This window comes from Peromyscus maniculatus, chromosome 1, assembly GCF_049852395.1.
Source record: "Peromyscus maniculatus bairdii isolate BWxNUB_F1_BW_parent chromosome 1, HU_Pman_BW_mat_3.1, whole genome shotgun sequence".
Classification (NCBI taxonomy): domain Eukaryota; kingdom Metazoa; phylum Chordata; class Mammalia; order Rodentia; family Cricetidae; genus Peromyscus; species Peromyscus maniculatus.
In genome coordinates this window covers 111,084,196-111,104,847 of record NC_134852.1, presented here as the reverse complement: position 1 = coordinate 111,104,847, position 20,652 = coordinate 111,084,196, and the positions used below count along the sequence as shown (strand labels likewise).

The 20,652-nt window shown below is 40.7% G+C and overlaps 1 protein-coding gene across 1 annotated transcript in view; it reads left to right on the top strand.

The window, feature by feature from the left end:
- The first annotated feature begins 5 nt into the window (after window positions 1–5).
- Ppme1 (protein phosphatase methylesterase 1) overlaps window positions 6–20,652 on the top strand; it is a 58,999-nt gene continuing 38,352 nt past the window's right edge. Inside the window, exon 1 of the mRNA XM_006982148.4 lies at window positions 6–272. Within this exon, the coding sequence (XP_006982210.1) occupies window positions 172–272 (101 nt within the window). The 5' untranslated portion in view covers window positions 6–171. The remainder of the gene's footprint in view (window positions 273–20,652) is intronic.

Below are 20,652 nucleotides of genomic sequence, written 5' to 3'. Positions count from 1 at the left end.
GAGTCGAGGGGGCGGGGTTTACTGAGCCAGTGGGCGGTAGGCGGCGCTGCCGGTGTCTGGGTGCTGTCCAAAGGCGACTGGGGCGTCGTTAGAGGAGTGAGCTGTGACCGGCTGTACTGCACGTATCGTGGGACAGAGCTTCGGCCACTGTTGACGTGCGGCCTCTCCTTGATGTCGGCCCTCGAAAAAAGCATGCACCTCGGCCGTCTACCCTCTCGCCCTCCTCTGCCCGGCAGCGGGGGCAGTCAGAGCGGAGCCAAGATGCGGATGGGGTACGTGACTTGTACCTCTCTCCCAGGAGGCCAGGCCCAGGCCATTGGAGAATGGTGTCTGGGCGTTCAGAGTACCATGGGAAGGGACGCTGTGAATTGGAGGAAATGCTGGCGTTGGCCTGGAGATGCTTAGATGGAGTAGAAGGTAGATTCGGGGACTAGGTGAGGCGCTAAGGGAATAGAAATCGGAGGACGGATAACATTGTTGGAGAGAGAGAGGAATAAGGACAAGGTTGAGAAAGATGAAAGGATAATTTAAATAGATGACGGGAAGCAACTCCAGAAGTGATGAGCTTGGAGATAGAGTGAAACAGTGAGATGAGGAGAAGTCTGCCATAGTGGAGGGGAATAGGGAATGACTGAGAAAAAAGTGGAGGGGAATTAGTGGATCAAGTAAGTTGTCCAGGAGTAAGAAGACTTTCACCTGAGGGGTATAGAAAAAAGTTTCCAGAAATGTAAGAGTTGGGTTCAGAGAATGAGAGAGTGAACTGAAAAGCTTGGGGAACAGGCCTAAAGGAAGGTAGAGAACATGGCCAGGAGACTGTTAAAGGGAGTGAGCCCAGAGGCTAGGGAAATGGGTGGGATGTGATGAGGAAGACAGCTGAATTTGGAACAGTGGCCATTGATCTCCAGGGACTGAGAAATAACTAGGATTGGGATTGTTAAGTGGAAGCACTGGGGAGGTAAAATCTGGGAAGCTAAAGGAGAAAGATCGGGGCAATTATTTGTTGTTTTTTTCCAAGCAAATGGGGCCTGAGGGAAGCTACGTGCTGGTCTAGAGATTTAGAATTAGTGAAGCACTGAGAGTAGCCATAGAATGGGGACAAGCAGTTTGCTGGAAAGGGAGTAGTGTGTGTGTGTGTCTGTGTGTGATATGTTTAAGAACATTTATTCATATTCGTGGTTTTGAGAATGGAACCCAGAACTAGACAAATGCCACATCACTGAGCTACACTCCCAGCTTACCACTTGAGTTCCTGAGAGAAGCTTGGAAGTTTAGGTCCTTGCCAGACTTGTGCCGAGTTACAGCATACTTGGTTGGTTTAGAGAAAAGAGGGATGTGTTGGATTTGAGATTCAAGAGATAAACTGGTAGATATTCTTGGGGAAAGGATTGCCAAAGAGATACATTCAGTTCCAAAGAAGCAGTATGTCCAAAAGATAACAAATGTCGTACTGTAAAGATTAACATAGGAATGGAGAGAAAGAGAATCCGGCAAACAGGAGGTGGTGGTGGAGGGGTGGTGAAAATGGTTGGAAAAGTCAGAATCCAAGAGACCTATGATCTATAAGTGGAAAAATGGAAATATTTTGACTGAAGATAGATTGATGGATGCATAATAGAAGGGGAAATGGAAGGCTTGTTATAAGATAAAGATTGGTCATGAAAAGACAAAGATTGAGCTTTTAAGCTTTTAACATGAATAAAGAGAATATGGAAGCTGACTTATACCATTATTTTGGAAAATATCCTTAAGATTAATATAAAATTAATGATTATTCTTGATTTTTTTCTTTTTTAGTTATTGTTTGGGGGGGGAGGGTGGCCTCACTATATAGCCAAGCCTGACTTTGAATTCTTGATCCTCCTGCCACACCTGGCTTGGTAGCTGTTTTTTGTTTTTCCTAACTACAATGCCAGCTTTCAGTATACTGGTGCTCATCTGTACAAATGTATCTAACTGCTACTTTTAAAAAACAATTCTATATGCTTGGGGTAAGTTTAAGTAGACCTCAGCACCTCACTTCATCAAAGTAAGTTTTCTGAAAATGAAGAATTGGGGGACAATACCAAGAGAAAAATCTGTTCATTAAAAGATTTTATAGGTGCTGGTACTTTATCCTTTTTAAATCAGTGCTTTGGTTTTATTGATTTAGGTCATTGCTTATTCCAGAAAAAAAGATAATGCTTTAGAAAGATGCTGTTTCTTTGTTTGTTTGTTTGTTTGTTTGATATGGGTCTTGCTTGAAGCCCAGGTTGGTCTGGAATTGATCCTTCTGCCTTGACCACCTGTGTATTAAGATTACAGGTGTATGCCACCAAACCTGCAGAAAAATGCTTTGTTGTCATAGTGTTATGAAGAGAAGAGCAGATGTGTATATGGTCCTCAAGTGTTATTTTCCTTTTCTTCTTCCATATTGGTATATAAGCTTCCTAAGAAGTCTCATGCTAATAGTAAAAAGAGACTCTTCCTCTTAGAATCATAAGGCTGAAAGAAAACTTAGAAACTGTCCCATTTTACTACTGTGACTTGTGGTTGAGGAACCTGAGAGTCCTAGAAGTCTGTGTTTTCACTGTAAGGTAGACTCAAAGGCAGAGGAATTTTTATTTTATTTTAAAGTAAATGTGAAAACCAAGACTCAAATATTCCTGCTACTAAGTAAGATGCACTTAAAAGTTAATTGGTAGGGCTCTAGGTAGTATGATTAGGTGTCTAGACAGAGAGAGACCTATTGATTTGATTCATGGGTATCACCTTGCTTATACTTAACTGAGTTGTGCATATTGTCACTCTCAGATTCATTTTTCTTAGTCCTGATTTGACAAATCTCATTTCTGTCAGTTTAAAGCATCCATTTTTATTTCTCCTTCTACTTGCTTTTTGCTTACCACTTCCTCCCTGCCTTGGTTTGATGGACACACAGTCTTACTGTGTAGTCCTGGCTGGCCTGGAACTCACTATATGTCGACCAGGCTGATCTTGAACTTGAAGGATTCTCCTACATTTGCCTCCCCCAACCCCCCAAGTGCCGGGATTGCAAGCATTGACTGTCACACCCAACTGGTTTTTGTTTTTTTGCAACAGGGTCTCTTAGGCTGGCTCAAATTCTAGGCAGTCTGCTTTCTTTGGCTTCCTAGTACTGGGATTAGAAATGTTTACCGTGACACCCTGTTCTCTTGCCTCATTTTCACTAAACTTTATGTACGTTTGTTTATTCTAATTTCATGAATTGCAAGTTTATAAATTTTCTTGAGTTTCCATCATTTAGTTTTTCAAATTGTACTTAGAAATTCCAGTGTATTCATGAGTAATATAGTGATAACACTTAATTTTAAAAATGTTTTGCTCTGTCACTGCAACTTTATTGTGTTGTTTGGTTTAGTCTATTTACAGCCCTACAAAGTAGATCCCTGGTTTAGTCTATTTACAGCCCTACAAAGTAGATTCCCGCCCCCATCTATGGGTAAGGGAATTTTGTACCTGATCAAAAGTCACCCAACTAGTGTGTGGTAGAACTAGCTTTAGTTGTTGGGATCCATTTCCTTTTCAAGTATACCAGTGCTGCTCTTGGGTAAGGCCTGAAATCCTGGGCATAATTCCGTAATAGATGCTCTTAGATAACACAGTCATATGGTTGTGAATTTATTACAGCTTTTGAAGCTACTCTCATGTTTGGATTGGGTCCTTACTTGCCTTGCAACTCTGCAGGGCTTAAGGGGAGAACTTCTTTTTTTTTTTTTTTTTTTTTAGATTTATTTTATTTATTATGTATACAGTGTTCTGCCTGCACGTGTCCCTACAAGCCAGAAGAGGGCACCAGATCTCATTACAAGTGGCTGTGAACCACCATGTGGTTGCTGGGAATTGAACTCAGGACCTCTGGAAGAGCAATTGGTGCTCCCAACCACTGAGCCATCTCTCCAGCCCCAAGGGGAGAACTTCTTAAACACTTCTGCTTGAGTGCGTAGCATTGCTTTTGGAAAGACTACAGGGTGGTAAGGCTGTTTGTTACTCAACTTGTTTATGGTTTATCAATAGTTTCACTTTTAAAGATTGCTTTGGATGTGTGCAGGTATACATAGGAATGCAGGTCCCTGTGGTGCCAGAAGAGGGCGTCAGATCCCCTGGAGCTGGAGTTACAGGCGGCTGTGGGCTACCCAAAGTGGATGCTGGGATCTGAACTCGGGTCTTCCACAAGAGCAGGGAGTGCTCTTAACTGCGTTATCTCTCTAGCCCCAATACTATTTAAAAAAAAAAAAAAATCTTATGTTTCTATAATGATTTAAGATAATGAAGTCAGTGCTTTTTTGTGTCCAATGAATTAAACCAGGGCAAGGTGGAGGGTTAATTTGCTTTCTTCCCCCATACCCACTCTTTCTTTTTGAGACAATATCTTGTAAACCCTTAATTCTCCTGACTGACAAAGCACTGGGATTATAGTCATTCACCATATGCTCAGGTAACATTTTCTTGTAACAAATGTCTGTTGACTTGCCTAATACCACAGAATCAGTGGTAGAAACAGCATTCAAACCCAGGACTCCAGATTTTTTAGTTGATTGATCTTCTTAGACCAAAGAGTGTGATGTTCAGAATAAGCCAAAGTCTAGGGCCAAGCTTGAGCGTTTCCACCAGTCAACCACTTGTCTTCCTCGAGCGTTCTCTTGTCTAACCCTGGAAGTTCTTCTGCTGACTTCACACGGCTGTGAGCATGGGCTAAACCTGAGAAAACACAAGGGTCCTGACCTGTAAGCTCTTGAAAGCTAGTGGATGTTACACTTGGAAAACTGGGAAGGGCTTTTTACTTTGTGAAATAAAATTCTTACATGGTTAGCTGTTTTGGTTTTCTGCTGTAGGGTCTCACTACACTGCCCATGCCCGTCACCAGCTTCTGGTCTTTAGGTATGCTCTCACCTTTGGTAGCTGAGGCTATGGCTATGCAAGCTGCTCTCCTCTCAAGCTATGTGTTTATTCATTTCTGGTAGTCTCTCGTCCAACTTTTAAAATGTTATGGACACCAGGTGTCTTAGGAAGGTTTTAATTCAGCCAGAAGGAGAGAAAGAGCACTGTGAAGTGATTTGCTGGAGGTCACAGATTGAGTTACTAAAAAACTAAATCCCTCTTGTTTCTGATTTGTTACTTTTAAATTAAATTATATTAAAATAGATTATATGCACATACATAATACATATACATATATAATTTATTTTAATATAATTATTATATTAAAATAGATTTTATATATGGTTTGTTTGTTTTTCAAAACAGGGTTTCTCTGTGTCCCCTGGCTGTCCTGGAACTTGCTCTCTAGATCAGGCTTTCCTCAAACTCAGAGATCCACCTGCCTCTGCCTCCCAAGTGATGGGGATTAAAAGTGTGTGCCACCACTGTCCAGCAGAAATTATATTTTAATAATGCAAAATTCATACTTTTAATGTGTGCAGTTTGGGCTAGTGATAAAGGTTGCTGGTAGACCATGTGTTTAGCATGCTGGAGACCCTAGGTTTGATCCCCAGCACCACAATGAATAAATAAATGAAATTAATTGGTTTTATTCCGTCTCCCAGGCTGCACAATGATTCCCACTAATTTTAAACCATTCCATTGTGCACAAAGAAACTACCTAGAGCTGTCCCTCTTCTCCAAACCTCTCGCAACTACTAATCTACTTTTGTTTCTATGATTTACCCATTCTGGACATTGTGATCTTGGTAACTAGGTTTTTTCACTTAGCACGATGTTTTCAAGATACATCCATGTTATTGCATGTCTCACCATTTCTTTCTATGACTCAATTTATTCTATAGTATGGATATACTCCCCTTTCAATCAGTTGATGGACACTTTTGTTGTTTTACTTTATTATTCTTAGGCATAATGATACCATGAATATCTACATAGAGATCTTTGTGTAGAAATATGTTTACACTTATCTTGTGTAGCTACCTAAGATTGGAATTATAAGGCCATATGTAAATTAGGTTGAACTTTTGAAGAAATTGCCAAGCAGTTTGCTAATAGTTCTTTACAGCTTTTCATGTATTAGGGATATTTTCTTGTTATTGGTATCAGAAATAGTTCCCAGTTGCCTTTTATTTTTCATATCTTTTTCCCATGTGAAAAATTTGTTTTAAAATTATTTTGATTTATCATCTGGAATATCTTGCTTTTGTATTTTAAGCCACATAAAAGCCCTTTCTCATTCAGGTTGTAAAGGAACTCCTATATGTTTTTTCCTACTGCCTTTGTGGCTTGTTTTACATTTGTGTTAAATATACTGTGTTGGGTTAAGTGAGGAACAGGCCTAGTTTTAGCTATCTACAGGTTGGGTTTTTGTAATAGTATTTCTTTGAAGTCCTTTTCCCATTATGTAAATTTCATGTTAGTAAAGAAATTGTCCTTTCCTAGTTGATTACAGTGATGTCTTTCTTATGTGACACATTCCACATAGATTTGTGGTTTTCTGAAGTGTTTCTCCTTTTCTGTTGGCTTATTTGTGTCATTGCTGTATTTTTCATGAGGAGATTTAGTAATCTGTTTTAACAGATGGAAAAGGTAGCTTTCCCCTCATTCACATTTCTCTTAATTGAATTCTAACAATAAACTTTTGTTGTTGTTTCAGAGACAGGCTCTTAACTATGTAGCTTAGACTAGTCTTCAGCCTCTTGAATGATAGGATTGTAGGTGTGTGCTGCCACTCCTGGGGTGGATAGTCATTATTCATAGAATGGTTCAGAGTTGATTCCCTTGTTATGTTCCCATTCAGTTCCCAGACTTGGTTTGGCTTTTCTTTTGCTGCTCTTACAACGGTGGCTTTTCTTCTCTTGCTTGTTAACGATGGGATTGTAATGGTTGTTGCAATTCTGCCTGTTCCATCTTTATTTTTCCAAATCAGTGGCATAGGAATGTGATTATTATAACTTGTTCAGACCAATGCTGATTGATTGCTGTCAGGAAAAGAATGAAAGAGCTGTGCAATTAGACATGTCTGTGTGGTAGTCAATGACTCCTACCCCAAATTCCAGCAGTAACAAGTGTAAGAGCCTGGATTTTTTTTCACCCAAGACAGGTTTTCTCTGTGTAGCCCTGGCTCTCCTAGAACTCACTCAGTAGACCAGGCTGGCCTCGAACTCATAGAGATCTGCTTGCCTCTGCCTCCTAAGTGCTATGATAAAGGCATGTGCCACCACCACCTGGCTTGAATTTTTTTTTTTTTAAACTACAAATTCCCTCTTCTTTTCTTTACACTATGGGTAAAGGAGGTGATTCCCACTGCCATCCTCTTATTGATTGCCACATTTAAGCCACTTAAAATTCACCTGGTATCTTCTGACAAAAGGTCTGTTGTTGCCTACTATCAGTAAACCAATTTTTGTATTTCCAAAAGAGTAATTAGCTTTTGTTTTTGATTTTTTAAACCTAGTGAGCTCTCCATAACTTGAGTGGTAGTTATAACTTGATTGTGATAGTGATAACTTGAGGGCAGATTTGGCAGGAATCGTGGAAGAAAAGGCCTTTCAGGCTATGAAATAGTTTATTTTATTTTATTTTTGGTTTTTCGAGACAGGGTTTCTCTGTGTAGCTTTATGCCTTTCCTGGATCTCACTCTGTAGACCAGGCTGGCCTCAAACTCACAAAGATCCGCCTGCCTCTGCCTCTCGAGTGCTGGGATTAAAGGCGTGCGCCACCACCGCCTGGCTGAAATAGTTTTTTTTAGAAAATAAACTTCCTTTTTTCTTTTTCTTCTTTTATTAATTTAATTTTATTTCATTGCATTTGTCTTTTCCCTGCATGTATGTCTGTGTGAGGGTATTGGATTCCCTGGAACTGGAGTTACAGACAGTTGTGAGCTGCTGTGTAGGTGCTGGGAATTGAACCTGGGTCCTAGAAGAGCAGACAGTGCTCTTAACAACTGAGCAATCTTTCCAGCCCCCAAAAGAAATTTTTAAAAATTGTTTTAGTTTATGGTGTCCTACGGTTTACATGTCAGAGGAAAGCTTGCCAGAGTGGGTCTCTCCTTCCACCATGTGCATCTGGGCTGACAGACTTGGTGGCAGCCACTTATCTGCTGACCCACTTTCCATCCCAAGAAGCTGCTAATTAATAAAGTCATTAAAAGTTAGATGCCACACTTAGATGCTCCAAATGTAGTGCCGACTACTATCTTCGGCACATGCCATCACTATATTTTGAAGATTGACTAAGAGAATGTGTAGAAAATTCCAGCCATTTCAAATCCCATCAGAAAAACTGATGTTGCTTCCTGTCAAGTCTTTTACATCATAAGTCTGTGCATATCCTCAACCACAGACCTTTAGGGGTGTAAGTAGAAATCAGTGATTAGAAAGCCATGTAGCTCTGGTTGGTTATTTTTTTCTCTAGCTGGACCTCAACCATCATGGTATCATAGAAGGAATGTTCTGGCACCAGACATACTTGAATATATCCAATCTCCAGTGTTACCAAAAAGTGCCTATCTGAGCCATCTTTAAAATGGAAATGCTATTATTGCAGAATTTAAAACCATGCCGGATACATAACAGAACCTATGTGGTTTCCTCCTTAATGCAAGATTTGAGTTAGAGAATTTCTAATGGCTTGACTCAAATTGTATACAGTTTTTTGAATTGCAACTTCTACTTGAAGAGTGTGTCCTTTTCACTAGTAATGGGCACTCCAACCCTACTACAACTCCCAGCCAGCCATCTGGTTGCTTTTTTCTGTTCTCTTTAAAGTACTGCTAATGAGGACAACTTAAAAGCAGCACTGCCTTGATTGAAGTGGCTGGCTGCAATTAAACTGCAGTATTAGCCTCTGCTGCAATTCCTTGTCTAGAGCATTTGTGATGAGTGTCTGGGACAGCTCCTGTGAAGTCATGCCTCATCAGTAACTCTCGAAACAGATCTTCAGGTCTATTAGGCCTATTTATATTTGAGCCATTTGCTTAAAATTTGCAACTTATGTTTCTTTTTTCTTGTTCTCTCAGGATGAAAGTTTTCTCCCTCCCCTCTTGCCTTAGTTGATTGTAGTTGTCTTCTTTTGGTATCTCCTAGTAGGAACTGCATCCCTGTAGCTGTTTGGCCCTTGGAGGTAGACACTTACGCATCTGACATGACCATGGCTAATCTCTCTTCCTCCAGAGCTTCTTTACGAGAGGATTTTTTTTTGACACCTTTAAAAAATTAATTTTGCATTTATTTAGTTTTTGTGTGTGCACGCATGTGGAGGTCAGAGAACACCTTGCAGGAATCTGGATCTCCCCTTCCACCCTGTGGGTTCTAGGGATGAACTCAGGTCATCAGGCTGAGTGGATGGCACCGTTCTCTGGTAAGCCATCACCAGCCCTTTCTGAAACTTGAAGTGCTGACCACTGATAGCGACCTGTTTACCCCATTCCTGTTTCCCCACTGGTGCCCTGAAGATGGCATAGCCAGAGCTGTATTTCCTTTCCTGTGAAAGTTTGTTAAACTTTATAGAGTAATATATTTAGACTTTAGTTCACCAAATTGTAGTACGGTAGGGGTGTCTATAAGACTTAAAACTAGATCATGCTTGTTACTGGTCTCTTTATTGTAAGGATCCATTCCTGATTATCTTTCCTTTTTTTTTTTTTTTTTTTTTTTTTGAGACAGAGTTTCTCTGTGTAGCCCAGGCTAGCCTCAAACTCAGAGATTTGCCTGCCTCTGCCTCCGAAATATCTTTTCTTCTGTAATTCCCCTAACCCGAAAGCAAGTCCATATAGGAGAGTAATATCTAATAGCAGTTATTTCTACACTAGCTTCATTTTATAGGATCTTTTTTTTTCTGCTCTTGCCCTGTTCATCTCCTGTTCTCTGACTGAAAACTATTTTGTAAGGAGATGCTACCTACATACTGGTGACTCTGCCCAGTTTAGGGACGAGATCAAGCTGTCACTTTTAAGTGGAAGCATCAGAAGCTCTCTATAATTTTGTCTCAGACAGTGGCATTAGCATTTTATTTATTGGTTGATGATGAGTTTTGAACTCAGGCTGCATGAATGCCATTATGTTCCTTTCCACTGAGCATCATGACCAGTCCACTGAAGGCTTTTTGCTTGTGCCGACTGCTACCTTTATTTTGCTTGCGGTCCCTTTTCTCCATGTTCTGAAGTCCTGCTCTTGTGCAGCTCTTTGAGGCTGCTCCAGCCCTTTCTTTTTCTCTCCCTGTCACCTGAGCACCCATGACATGTCCTGTCGTTTCCGCTCACTTGGTAATTTTTGTGTGTTACTAGTTGGTTTTACTCTTTTTCGTTGTTACTATGTCAGACTTATGTGTGGTAAATTAATGCAAATTGATTGCTTCCCTTTATAAAATTCAAACTCCTGGAGTGCAAAGGGTTTTCCGTCTTTGTTCCTTCTGTAGTAGCAAGTTAAAGAAATCCCTTTATAATTTGATCTGGTGAATACATAACGTTCTCCTAAGGCTTTGCCTGGTCAGTGCAGCCCCCTGTGTGTCCTGCTTTCTGCTGTCTTTGTGGTACCTGGCCTTTATACACAGGGTCAGCAGTTTTCCCATGAAGGGCCTCATAGAATGGCTGTCACAGACCTTGAGTTCTGCTGTTGGAGGGTGAAGGGATTTGTGCTCCAATAGTACTTTATTTGTAGACACCGAGGTTTGAATATCAACTGCTGTTCTTTGCTCTTATTACTTTAAAACAACTGTTTGAGTTGGAACCCAAAGCAGCTTCCTACCTTGACCATAACATTTTCATATGTCATTAAGCAGTCTCTCTCTCTTCCTGCCTTTCAGACATCACTTTCAACTCACGAGCCATACAGAAATAGAAGGATTGATTGGCTTGGACTTGCCCACAGACATGGTTTTCAACTTTATTTCAGTACTGTTGGTTCACTACTCCTGTCCTGTAGAAGAAGATAGGTTTTAAAAAGCAAAGTACGATTCCCTTCTTGACTTTACTGATTAGCAATAATTACAGCAATCTTCACTTTATTTCCTAAAAATGTGTAAGACTAGTTTTATTCAGTTTTGAGGAGAAAATAGGATTCTGTATATGCAGACTCATTATTCAAGGTATAACACAATTTAGTAGCACTTTGTTTATTGTATACTGATGATCCTCCTGCCTCAGCCTCCCAGTGCTGTAACCACAGGTGTGCACATCACATCTGGTTCAGTAATCAGTTTTAAATCTCATTTCTGTTAAGTCTATTGCCCCTCCTGCCCATTTAAATTTAGAGTGGACAGTGCTAAACTGCTGGGGAAACGCCATGTTTTCATTGTCCCTGAGTGTCACTCGCTCCACCAGCAAATGTGAGTTCCAATTACCTAACCACTTTGAAGCAAGTAAAGAAAATACAAAGGGAGTTTAGACTTAAATAAGCAAATCAGTCACAATCTTGTTATTAGGAGAATAAAGAAAATATTGCATATACAAAGCACCATTACTTGCCAAATGAACCATTAAGAAAAAGGCCTATGGGCTGGAGAGATGACCCAACAGTTAAGAGCACTGGTTACTCTCACAGAGGTCCTGAGTTCAATTCCCAGCAACCAGATGGTGGCTCATAGCCATCTGTAATGAAATCAGATTCCCTCTTCTGGTGTGCAGGCATACATGTAGACAGAGTACTCATATACATAAAATACATAAATAAATAAATCTTTTTAAAAAGGCCTACCAATTAAATCGTGGCATAATACTTTATCAGTTAGAGTTCATTTTCTATTTGGATATAAAAATTTCATATTTTTTGTGAGCTCCGTTGGAGTGATCATATTTCACTTATGAGTGCATACAGAAAGGGAAAGGGAACAGAATCAAACACAGTGCTCCTGACACATTTTCATATTTAGTCTTCACTCCTGTGAATCACTCTGACCAATATAGTTCTCTGCACCTCGCAGGAACATCGGCCATGGAGCGCTCGCTTCTTAAAACCAAACAGCAGCCCACACGCCAGCGTCCTGCTTATGTAAAACCGTTTACCTTTGCCGTCTGTTGCTGGCCTCATCTGACTGCACAGCTAGCCTTCAAACCATTCAGTTCTCAGGGGTTAGAAGAGCACTTTACATTAGTCTCCAAGATTTTCTCCCAAGCTGTCAACATCTATCTTGAAATTTCCAGTTTTGCTCTTCACTCTCATATAGGCAGTTACAGTCCAGTTAGGCCTGTTCCTTGGCCACCTGCATCACTAAATATTGCTATCTTAAATATGAAAAGGGATGTTCCAGAATTGTTGAAATAAAGATTTTCTGTTAGATTGCTTTACACGGTTTGTTGTGATTCCACATGTATGCCATCTATCTTAGTTCAGGTTTTTATTGCTGTGAAGAGACACCATGACCATGGCAACTCTTATAAAGGAAAACATTAATTTGAGGGTGGCTTGCTTACAGCTTCAGAGGTTCAGTCCATTCTCATCATGGTGGGGAGCATGGTAGCATGCAGACAGACATGGTACTTGCAGAGCAGAGTCCTACATCTTGCAGACAATAGGAAGCCCACTGAGACACTGGACGGTATCCTGAGCATAAGAAACCTCAAAGCCTGCCCCCACAGTGACACACTTCCTCCAACAGGGCCATACCTCCTCCAACAAAGCCACGCCCCCTGATAGTACCACACCCCATGAGATTATGGGGCCAGTTACATTCAAACTACTACACCACCTCAGTTCTTCCTCAAAACAGTGTGAGGCTAGCCTTATACAGTGTAAGAAAACAGAGCCAAGATTATGTCAGTAATGTGTTAGGTAATGAGACCACAGAGGCCATTCTAGTACATTGAAATTATATGGTTTTTTTTTTGTTTGTTTGTTTTTTGTTTTTGTTTTTTTTTTGGTTTTTTGAGACAGGGTTTCTCTGTGTAGCTTTGCGCCTTTCCTGGAACTCGCTTTGGAGACCAGGCTGGCCTCGAACTCACAGAGATCCGCCTGGCTCTGCCTCCCGAGTGCTGGGATTAAAGGCATGCGCCACCACCGCCCGGCCCGAAATTATATGTTTTATTCTTATGTTTTGGTAAAAGAAGTTAGTGACTATGTTGTCCTCATGTTGGGTGAGTAGCGAAACAAAATATAGGCCTTTCCCCCTAAATTAAAGTGGAATTCCTGATTATCAAAAATATAAAATTACAGCTGTTCTTACTGTGCAGCGGCAGTCTCTTACTTATGCATTTCATTAAACAAAGGATGTTTTTATATTGTCTGACTCATCAGGTTAGACCTGTGGATTAAATATCTTATGTGAAATGGTTTTCAGTGAAGTACAGTTTCACTTACTTGCTTGAGGCCACGATATTTAAGTACTCCTGCTGCGCATACCCTGTTTTGTCTAAATGCAAGACTGTATATAAACCACTGTTATTTCTACTTTGGGGCTCCACAATGCCTGATATCTAGATAATTTAATATTCTCACCACCACCAACACAAAACTAAGACTAGGACTTAAGATTTGCACATCTATTTATGATGGAATTCTTTTAAAGCTCCTCCTATGTCCTTTCTCTGGGAGTAACACTAGATAAACTGGAGAGAGAGAGAGATCTTTGATTCTTCCTTCTTGCTTCATGCTCCTGCTTTGTCCCACCATTATCATTTCGGTTACAAACCTTTACTCTCAGTCTCTGTTTTCAGCCTCACGGAATGACCCTCTGCCTACTGGTACGCTTCTTCCCTGCAGTAGGATTTCTGGGGTCCGTTGCCAGCTTTGATGGTTTCAAGGATAGAGAAGCTAATATTATTTTGAGGACAGTGTGGAGAACTGATCAGAAAGTGACCTGAGAGTTCTAGCTCGCTCTTTCTGTGGTTTTAGATAGGGTGTTTATCTTCCCTTTGCCTTGGTTTTGTCGGTTTGAAAAGCAAGGAAGCTGTTGTAGAAATTAATGTGTGCTTATCTTTGTTGTCCCCTCCCCAGCCTGTCAAAATCTCACTCAATTGTAGTAATTTGGAAAAAGAATAAAATCAAAAGTCAAGGAAGATAGGATACCAACAAGATTTAGGAAGAGAGAAAACAAATTGAAGAATAGCAAGCTGTTTAGAAGAGAAAAACTGAAGACGGTTTGTAGGCAAATGAAAGTACAAGCTCATTTGTATTGCAGCCCCGTGAAGGTGGAGAGTCAGAGGCCCCCAAGGAGTATGAAAATAGGCTGAGAAGAATTTTGCTCTTACTAGGTTTTTTAAAATGTTTCTCTTTTTATAATTTATTTTTATTTTATAATGTGCATTGGTGTTTTGTCTGCATGTATGTCTGTGTGAGGGTGTCAGATCTTGGAGTTGCAGTTGTGAGCTGCCATGTGGGTGCTGGGAATTGAACCCAGATCCTCTGGAAGAGCAGTCAGTGCTCTTAACAGCTGAGCCATCTCTCCAGCCCCCTTCTCTTACTAGGTTTTATTTGCTTGCTTGTTTTATTTCTTTCTTTTGCCCCAACCCCAGGAGTTTTATAGTTTTAGCTCTTAACATGTAAGCCCACTCTATATTGAGTTAATTTTTATGTGTAATATAGGGAATGGATCCAGATTGGTTCTTTACAAATGGATCACAGATTATCCCAACATTACATTTGGCGGGGCTGGGGGGGATTCTTTTTTCCTATTGTATTAGCTTGACATATTAAAAAAAAAAATTCCTTTGACCATAACGACTAGATTCTTTTTGAGCTTTCAAATCTTATCCCATTGATGTATTCAGTGATATATATCTGTCTGTGTGTTGGTATCATACTGTATTTTAGGGATGTATCTTTGTAGTAAGTTTAAATCAGGAAGCTCCCAGCTTTGTGTTTTATGAAAATTGTCTTGAGTCTTCTGGATCCCTTTCATTTTCATGTGAATTTTGGGGCCAGTTAGTCTGTTTCTGCAGAGGAGCTGGCTACAATCTTCATAGTCATTCCTTTGACTCTGTAGATTAATTTGGAGAGTATTGCCTCTTAATACTTGGTCTTTGTATCTATGGATGTAGGTGTTTCTCCTTTTATTTATTTATTTTTTTAGTGATGTTGTATAGATTTCAATGTACAGTATTATATTTCTTTGGTTATTTATTCTAAGTATTTGTGTGCATGGATGTGTCTGATGTATGTTTATGTGCATGTTCATATGTGTATATGCACATATGTGTAGATATGGAAGCCATAAGTCGATGTTGGGTGTCTTCAATCACTCTTCACCTCATTTTTTTAACATTTATTTATTTTATTAGTATATGTGTACAAGTGCTTTGCCCACATGCATACCACATACTTGCCTGGTGCCCAAAGAGGTCAGAAGAAGGTGTTGGACCCCTGGAACTAGAGTTAGAAATGGTTATGAGTCACCATGTAAGTGACTCATTGAATTGAATCTGGATCCTTCTCAAGAATAAGAAGTACTCTTAATGGCTGAGCCAGCTCTCCAGCCTCTACCTTATTTTGAGGTAGGGTCTCTCACTGAATCTGGAACTTGCTGATTTGTCGAGGCTAGCTGGTCAGTAAGCTCCAGACATCTACCCATCTCTTCCTCAGCACTAGGGTTACAATGCACACTGTCGTGCCTGGCTTTAGCTTGGGTGCTGGGATCCAGACTCAGATCTTCATACTTGTATGGCACCTGAACCATCTCTCCAGCCACCCTAAGTGTTGTTTGCTCTTTAAAAATGTTATGGGGTGGGATGTGCGTGCCATAGTGTGCCTGTGGAGGCCAGCTTCGTGGAGTCAGTCTTCTCCTTCCACCTGTACATAGGCTGTGAAGATTGAACTGCAGTCGGGTTTTGAAATAAGTTCCTTTACCCACTGAGCCAACTCAACTCACCCCCACCCTGCCCTCTAGTATTCTTAACAATGATGCTTTAATAGGACTGTTCTACTAACTTTGTTTTTAGGTTTTTTTTTTTTTTTTACTATAACTATAAGAAATATAACTCATTAGTGTTGATCTTGCTTTTTCTGCAACCATACTAAAACTAAAGTGATTCAGTGTATTATTTAGGAGTTTGCCATAGGTGTTGTAACTGAGTAGAAAAGTTGGAGTTAAACCACTCTGTGTTGTTCTTCTAATGTGGTACAGAGAGTGTAGGAGCCTGTACCAGGTAGAGTGACAGCATCCACAGTGATGAAGATCTAGGACCCTGAGACCTGGATTAGAGTGTGAGAGAAGGCAGGCAGACTGGATTAGAGTATGAGGGAGGAGGAGGAGGAGGAAGAGGAGGAGGAGGAGGAGGGAGACTGGATTAGAGTGTGAGGGAGGAGGAGGAGGAGGGAGACTGGATTAGAGTGTGAGGGAGGAAGAGGAGGAGGAGGGAGATGGGATTAGAGTGTGAGGGAGGAGGAGGAGGAGGAGGGAGACTGGATTAGAGGGTGAGGGAGGAGGAGGAGGAGGAGGAGGGAGACTGGATTAGAGTGTGAGGGAGGAGGAGGAGGGAGACTGGATTAGAGTGTGAGGGAGGAGGAGGAGGGAGACTGGGTTAGAGTGTGAGGGAGATTTGAGCCCCGCATTGCTTGTTGTCTTTGAAAAGGAAAAGGAGGAAAGACAGGTAAGGTCAGTGTTGTAGGCAGCCGTCAGACACTGAGTTGTCCCATCCCGGGCTCCAGAAAGACTCAGCACGCTAAGTTGATTATTGCCTGTAGGCCTTTGCAGGACAGTAGACATAACCAGCAGTAATAGAGACAAAGGAATCATGAGCACACTCCTGTCTCTACTTTGAAGTTAAGATTAGGAATATTCAGTATAACAAAATTAAAACCATTAAAAACAACCAGTTAGAATGTCTTTCTAGTTCTTTTTTTCCTTCAAGTATGCCTTACCAGAGATGTACAGTGAAATAATTGTTTTGACATCATTTGGAAGTTTTTCTTATATACTATTAATTTGCTCCTTATTTTTGAAGGAGGCATTTAGTTTTTATAAATTAATGTTTGCAAAACAAAAATTGAGTGCAGGGCATGGTGCAGCAGGCCCGTAACCCTAGCACTCAGGAGACTGTGGTAGGAGGATTGCAGCGTGAGACACTATCTCAAAAAGTTTAAAAAATAACAAAAATTGAAAATCATGAACCACTTTCATTGATAAAATATAGATATGAAATTTCTGAATAAAATGCTTGCACATGATATTTCACAACCAATAAAAAGTTCATACATCATGATCAAATTGGTTTCATTCCAAGTATGTAAAGATGACTTTACATATGCAAATCAATAAACAACCCTTCACATAAATAGAATCAAAGACAAAAATCACATGATTAGCTCAACTTTTGCAAATAGGGCTTTCAGTAAGTTCAACATCCCTGTGTGATGAAAAGTTCTGAAGAAACCAGGAATAGAAGGAACATATTTCAACCTAGTAAAGGCTATTTATGCAGACTGGTAGCCTGCTTTACAATGAAGCATTTCTTCTTAAGTCAGGAACATGACAGTGGTATTGACTCTCTCCACTCCTATTCTTATTATGCTTGAATTGCTCCTAGCTGGAGCAGTCAGGTAAGAAAAAACAACAAGAACAAGGGATACAAGTAGAAAAGAAGTCAGGTTAAACCTTTATGAAGACAATATGATCCTGTGTTTTTTTTTTTTTTTTTTTTTTTTTGGTTTTTCGAGACAGGGTTTCTCTGTGTAGCTTTGCGCCTTTCCTGGAACTCACTTGCTAGCCCAGGCTGGCCTCGAACTCACAGAGATCCGCCTGGCTCTGCCTCCCAAGTGCTGGGATTAAAGGCGTGCGCCACCACTGCCCGGCATGATCCTGTGTTTTTGAAGACTACTTCACAAAGTTCATAGCTCTTAAAATCACTTTCAGCAAAGTAGCAATCAACTTTACAGCCAAGATTAGTCAAGATTATACACACAACATGTATGTGTGTATGTGTGGGCATGGTTGTGCCCAGAGTGTGTAGAGATCAGAGAACAATGTGGAGAGATGACTCTCCACTTTGGTGTTGGGGGCTTTTACCCACTGACCCATGTCTACCTCTACCATCTGATTTAGAAAAAAGATTTTTGAGATACGGTATAATTATATCATTTTTCCCTTCCCTCGTCCGATCCCCACCATATACTTTCCTTTGCTCCTTCTTGAAGTCATAGCCTTTTTGTATTGATTGATCAGTAGGGGGGCTCATCCCTGGAAAAGACTATTTCTCCAGCTTTTAGCATTCCTTAGTTGCCTGTATTTCTTTGTTTAGGGGTGGGACCATGTGAGATTTACCCCTCTGTGTTGTCACATCTGTTGGTGGTGTACTTGTTCAAGTCATGTTTAGGCAGCCATATTGTAGAGGTATCGTGGGAGAAGCTTCCCTGCCATTTCTAGTAAACACTTTATCACAGTGGATTTTCTGGTCCTCTGGCTCTTCATCTTTCTGCCCCTCCTTCATGATGTTCCTTGAGCCATAGGTGCAGGAGTGCTGTGGATGTATCGGTTGGAACTGAGCTCCCACGGCCAGTTGTTCTCACTGGTTCTCTGTAATGGCCTCTGAGGGCTGCAGAGAGAAGTTTCTTTGATAAGTGGTGAGAGCTACACTTACCTGTGGGCGTGAGGATAAATACTGAGAATGCAGTTAGGAATTCCGCTGCTCTAGTAAAGTGGTGGACTAGGTCCTCTAAGATCCATGACCTCACTAGCCTCAGTTGGCTAGGCTCCAGTATCAGGGATGATTTCCCTCCAGTTGCACGGGCCTTAAGTTCAATTAGAAAGCTGCTGTATCTGGTGGTAGTCAAAAGAAAGAGTGCCACCCTTCGGGCTCTCTTACTCTGGTCATTGTTGTGGTAGTGGGTGTCACAGGTGGATGGGTACAACTAATGATGCTTCCCTGCTTGGAAGCTTGCATGGCACCATACAGTACCATGACATATGAAAGCTAGTCCTTGGGGGAGGAGACTTTCAGGTCAACTCTAGTTCAGATTCTTGAGGTCCTGTGTCCAAAGTGCATGGTGTCTTCAGCAGTACAGACTTAACTTCAATTTCTGGGAGGCAAACCAGCGCAAAAGCAATAGCCTGTATTGTTTTGAGAGTCTCTTGGACTCCCCTGACCAACAGGCAAAAGGGGCTTTTCAGGTCTGGTATTAGAGTTTTTATTAGATAGTCTCTGGCTCTTGTGAGGAGCATTGTCAGCCCAAATGGGAAGGCTTCATTCATATTATATATGTATATGTTTACATATAGACTTGGATTATTATATGTAATTTAGGTAAATAAATAATAGGGTTCATTATGGCCTTTTCAGACATGCTTAATGTTATTTTAGCCTCCTCTCCCCCTCCCCAATTGAAACCCCCACCCCATTTTTCTATTTCTCCTTTCAAACCATTCATATCTTGCTGTCCCTAATGTCCCCTCCCTATAGTTCCTTTATATTTCCCTGGTTTCTATGGCTATTTCATGCTTATACCCACATCTGAAGATTGGGACCTAGGAGCCTAAGATGAGAAAGAACATACCACATTTGCCTTTGTGGGTCTGAGTTACCTCATTCAATATAGTATTTTCTAGTTCCATCCACTTAGCTGTAAATTTCATTATTCTTTAGGGCTGAATAGTATTCCGTAGTGTACAGATACCACATTTTCAGTATCCATTTGTCAGTTGAAGGGCAGAGTTTCCATTTCCTAGCTGTTGTGAATAGAGCAGCAGTGAGGATGTTGAGTTCTTGGGGGCATATGACCAGGAATCTTATAGTTGGGTTATGTGGTAGATTTATTTGTACTTTTGTGAGGATTCTCCATACTGTTTTCCAGAGGCTATACCAGTTTGCAGTCCAACCATCAGTGAATGAGAATTCCCTTTCCTCACATCCTTCCTCCATCATTTATTGTCAGTTTTGATCTTTGCCATTCTGACTGGGACTAGATAATGTCTCAAAGTTGTTTTGATTTGCATTTTCCTAATTGCTATGGTTGCTAAACATTTTGACATATTTCTTAGTCACCATAACACCTAATACAGTGGAAATGCTATAGATGTGGTCAATGCTGCTCTGTAAGGGAATGACAAGAAATGGTTTCCCTAAATATTAGAAGCACCTGTAACTGAAGTCAGTAAAGAACCCACAGACATGAACAACCAGCCGTCATTCATTTGGATATATCTAGAAAACAGTGTAGAAACAAAGAATAGAAGCAAAGAACTACAAAGAGAATAACATACAAGCCTCCTGTCAAATGCACGTTCCAAACAGTAAGAGTGGGACAGGGTGGACACTCACACAGGTGACAGCTGCAGTCTTCAGCACAGATTCATGAAGACCCTTCAGTGAAGCATGACCACAGCTGAAGCATTTCCATTGGCTCTGCTCAGTCTGTTAGAAATAGACCATTTATTTGTCATTATTTCATTTTTGATGTCATACTTGTTTAGTTTTCTACTATTTATTTAAATATGCAAACCAGCCTGTGTTTTGGTATTTTCAGTATGTGAAACCTTTATCGATTTGTTTCCTCGTATGTTTTCTGCTTTTTTGCTGTGAGGTAGCCCTTTGCTTTGGCTGTTTCCCTCTGTCTCTCTGGTTCTGGGTCCTGGAATGAAGGTTACCTATTCACTTCTCAGAGCTTGTTGCTGAGGAAACTGTGACAGATTAGTGCCACAGTGACTCAGAAATCTTGTGATTATTGAAATGTAAACAAAAGAACCTGGGGCTGGAGAGATGGCTCAGTGGTTAAGAGCACCGACTGCTCTTCCAGAGGTCCTGAGTTCAATTCCCAGCAACCACATGGT